This window comes from Hibiscus syriacus, unplaced genomic scaffold (assembly GCF_006381635.1).
Source record: "Hibiscus syriacus cultivar Baekdansim isolate YM2019G1 unplaced genomic scaffold, ASM638163v2 tig00110893_pilon, whole genome shotgun sequence".
Lineage (NCBI taxonomy): Eukaryota > Viridiplantae > Streptophyta > Magnoliopsida > Malvales > Malvaceae > Hibiscus > Hibiscus syriacus.
In genome coordinates this window covers 7,966,196-7,970,133 of record NW_024062901.1, presented here as the reverse complement: position 1 = coordinate 7,970,133, position 3,938 = coordinate 7,966,196, and the positions used below count along the sequence as shown (strand labels likewise).

At 35.4% G+C, this 3,938-nt stretch overlaps 1 protein-coding gene across 2 annotated transcripts; it reads left to right on the top strand.

The window, feature by feature from the left end:
* The first annotated feature begins 658 nt into the window (after nucleotides 1-658).
* Nucleotides 659-3,709, top strand: LOC120145154 (SNF1-related protein kinase regulatory subunit beta-3-like). Of its 2 annotated transcripts, XM_039159045.1 has the most exons (4): nucleotides 659-793; nucleotides 924-1,048; nucleotides 2,946-3,024; nucleotides 3,105-3,709. In XM_039159045.1, exons 3-4 carry the CDS (start codon nucleotides 2,998-3,000, stop codon nucleotides 3,429-3,431), a joined length of 354 nt encoding a protein of 117 aa, XP_039014976.1. In that variant the 5' UTR covers nucleotides 659-793; nucleotides 924-1,048; nucleotides 2,946-2,997; the 3' UTR covers nucleotides 3,432-3,709. The 2 variants fall into 2 exon arrangements, with proteins under 2 accessions (XP_039014976.1, XP_039014977.1); XM_039159046.1 differs by lacking the exons at nucleotides 659-793; nucleotides 924-1,048 and adding an exon at nucleotides 1,064-2,103.
* The last annotated feature ends 229 nt before the right edge of the window (nucleotides 3,710-3,938 follow it).

The following is a 3,938-nucleotide window of genomic DNA, read 5'->3' as shown; positions in this document are numbered from 1 at the left end:
AAAATCATGTATTTATTTCATCTATATTTGATTTAATGTGATCTTATATAAGATAAACATGATAACTAAAAATTAAGGGAATTATTTTGATTTTTTTTAATTTTATTATCTAAAAAATATAATTGATTAATTACAATTTATTAACGGTTAACTGATGGTTAACCATTTATTAAAATTCATTAACCATAACCGTTAATCGATATTTTTAATAATTCGATTAACCGAAACCATTTAATCTTCTTAATTTTTATAATATTTTTGATCGTATCTATCCTCGTTATTAAATTGGACTATCTTTCCTTAACTCCTCACTCGAGAGACGACGGACAATTAGGAAGCAAAATGAGACGACGGACAATTAGGAAGCAAAATGAGACGACGGACAATTAGGAAGCAAAAAGTTATGAAAGTAAAATAGTTGACATGGTCGTATCTTGTCATGCAAAAGCTCCGCCCTGAAATTTGTTTTTGCCTCAAAATTTCTCTTTTTAGTTTGTTTTTTTAAATAAATGCAATTTGCTTTGATGCATACCCTCTAAATTATAGTCTCCCTATTTTTGAAATTATTTTATAAGATTCCGAGTTTTTAAAGGGAAAAAAGGGTTAATTATTTATTCTCTTCTTCTCATTTATTTATTATATAAACTTTATTATCGTTAATTCTTTAAATTAAACACTTCATAGCAGATTCTCGTGGCGGATTTCCCTACCACTTTTATTTTTGGGTTCATCTCCAGCAATTACCTATATTTACCCCTCAGTTTTTATTCTGCAAATTTATCTTCTTCGCATGGTAAGCCACAGTTTTGTGTTGCTCAATTTGAATCTTTTTATGGTTTTCCAGTGAATTCTTGGGGTTTAAATTCTTCGTCCCCTTTTTAAGGGTTACATTTAATTTAATCTGCGACTGCTTTTGTTTTCAGGTAAGCTTGACGATATTGAAAATTTATTCCATTATTTGGCGTTAGAGTTTGGTTTTTATCGGAGAAACTTGGTGTTCAAAGCAGGAGTTTTGGTAATTGAAGGCGATTGGCCGCAATCAAACCGGGTCAGTGTTGGTTAACAAATAATTTCAGTCTCTAATATTGCTCCTAGTGGCGTGTATTTTCTTCAGAGGATTTTGCTTCTTTTTAGCTTTGCATTTTATGCTTTGAAGATATTTACGTTTCTATGTTATGGTCATTCTTGTTATAAAGAATGGATATTGTGATGAATTGTAGGGTAGTTAAGGGTATTTGGTTAGAGAATCCTGAATATCTTAGAGAGTGAACAAGCCCACGTCTAACGGTTGCTTAGAATTGGCGTTCAACAGAATTCTGGGGACAAAAATGCCGATGTTACAACCCACTGATCAAGTGGGTACCCTCATTCTCCTGCATTGCATCGTTGCGACGTTGTGCCTAAAAGCCTGTATTGTTCTCTTTTGGCGCCCAACAGCCGTTCAAGGATTTCTTACCAGAAAGTTTGCCTCCTTGGAAACGAACCCAGGACCCCTTACTTATAGGAATCCTTTCCACGACCATGGTACCATTGGTTTAGATCAAATGGTCTCCTATACGCTATATGTAGGAGGTCTTGGATTTGAACCTTGGGAGGCACACTTTCGAATAACAATCCCTTGAGGAACTGGCGGGTACCCAAAGAGGATAAAATCGATTACGTTCATGATGCCGGCATAACATTGTGTGGAGAAATGAATGTACCTGATCTGTCGCTGGATCGTGACAGTTGTGGTAAAGGAAAATATTAAGTGTAAAATTGCATGGTTCTATTATTTTTCAGTTCTGGCAATGTGAATGTGATTCTCACTTTATGCCAAAGATATCTCTCTGGCAGCATAGAAATAAAGTGAGTATATATTTTAATCCTTTGATTTATTACAGAGCTCTTCCCTCATAAACAACATTTTTTCTAATGTTACGCGATGCCAGATTTTTTTTTTGTAAAAATAAAAGTTAACAATCATTGAACTGATTTTTAACTTGTTCCATATGGTGGATGATTCCAACTTTGGAAGCCTTATTGGCACATTTTCCTCATAAAGACTAGGCATCAATGGATGGACAGGGATCTACCTGTAGGAACTGAGGCATTAATTTTCCGGTGAGTATTGACCCTGTAAAATACATCTGAAAGTCTAACTATGTACATTTTACTAAATAAGAAGATCCATCCGTGTTGATGCCTGTAGACAAGCAAAGATGCATTGCTCATACTTTAGACATTTCTTCTTTTTGTTTGTCAGACAGCTTACGGTACTTGCTTATGATAATGTAAAATGCCCTTATAATTTTTATATTCACTGTAGGACATTTGTTGATTGTTCTATTGTTGTGTAGTTTAACTCATGCATTCATTTCCTGACTGGCTTAAGTACTAGTAATATATCTTCTTCATGAAGAAGGAAACCAAGGCTGATGATGGTGCTCAAAGAATACTGGATTCTCAAATTTAGATTTTATGGCACTTATTTAGTAATCCATCAGTGAGAATTGTGGTCATTGGATTAGTACTTTCCATGTCCTGTTCTTGGACTAGATGAAATTAAGACCTTGGAACTATTTTTAAGATCTGAGTAAGATGTTTGTTAGCTTCGTAATTAACAGCAAGCTATTAGTAACTTTAGATGATATGCTTATTGCATGCTGAACTCTGTTGGAGCTTGAATGTGTTCTCTAGTCGAGAAAGCAATACAACCCTGCAAAATTGCTTAAAGCCTCATCTTTTATATTCTTGAGTGCAAAGTGATGGGGTTTAATTGGCTTGTGGCGAACTTTCGTATGTACAGAAATATTCTGGTTTGATTGGAGCCTTCTTGAATTCTGGTTTAATGATATGTTTTCTTTGTAAAATCCCAAGTGTTTGTGTACTAATTTAGCTTTTAATTTTACCTGTTGCTTTGTCGGACTGAAATTTTTACAGTTGGAATGACGGTTTTGTTTCAGGCTCAGTTGTGTTATGATTTAGGCCACTTAGCCTCTTGTGTTACTTGTCAATATGAACAACCAATATGGTGAAGGTCAAGTAAGTCGATGAATCTTGTTGGTTTTTTAGACCATTAGAAAAAGATTTGCAGAGATCAAACATGCAGTCTTTTTGTACAGGATGAAGCAACTGTCATGGGGTTTGAAGTGCCAAGGTCACCTGATTCTAGTTATAATAATGTGTACCCTGGGAACGAAGATGACGCACGTGACCCGCCACTTGTCCCTCCACAGCTGCATCGTACCTTGCTTAGGTACCCTGCTAGCATGAACGCATCTGGGGATCTTCCTTTCCCCGACAACGTGATTCTAAATCATCTTTACATTGAAAACCGAGAGCCACCAAGATCTGTAGTGGCACTTGGATTCACTCAACGTTTTCGTTCGAAGTATGTTACTCTTGTGCTATACAAGCCGGTTCCAAGAAGAGGAAGTAGCAGTACTTAAGATATGAAACGAGAACAGACTTTCACGTCGGGTTGGTCGGCTTGCCCGTGTGATTGGAATTAGTTGCAATAGACTCTAGTACAAGTATTAGCAGAAAGAATATTTATTGGTTTCGCAGCATTTGGCTTGAAGGTTTCCATTCAATCTGAAAGTCGAGACTGGGAAATATATAAGAAAGCTTTCTTTCTTTCTTTATTTGTTTATATTAAAATACAAAACTCTTTATATCTATTTCTTTAACCTGTATTGTGGCCTTGTATTTTAGGGGCATTTAGTCAATGGAGTCCTTCATTTTGAAGGGATATGCCTGTAATTTTATGGCTTTATGTTGTGTAATCAAATAAGAAGACTTTTTTCCCATTGTGATGCTATCTTCAACCATATTTCCACCCCAAGGAACAGTAGAATATTTGTTGCTTTAATCACTAGGTGTAAGTAGAAGCAAGAAAAAGAGAGGATTTCTATCATGGAAGGAAAATACATATTTTTACCAGTAGAATTTTTGGA

What these genes read in the sequence shown, in the direction of transcription:
- LOC120145154 (XM_039159045.1), top strand. Translation starts at nt 2,998, where the DNA reads ATGAACAACCAATATGGTGAAGGTCAA. An exon ending in ACCAATATGGTGAAGGTCAA is followed by an intron (nt 3,025 to 3,104) that starts GTAAGTCGATGA and finishes CTTTTTGTACAG; the next exon opens with GATGAAGCAACTGTCATGGG.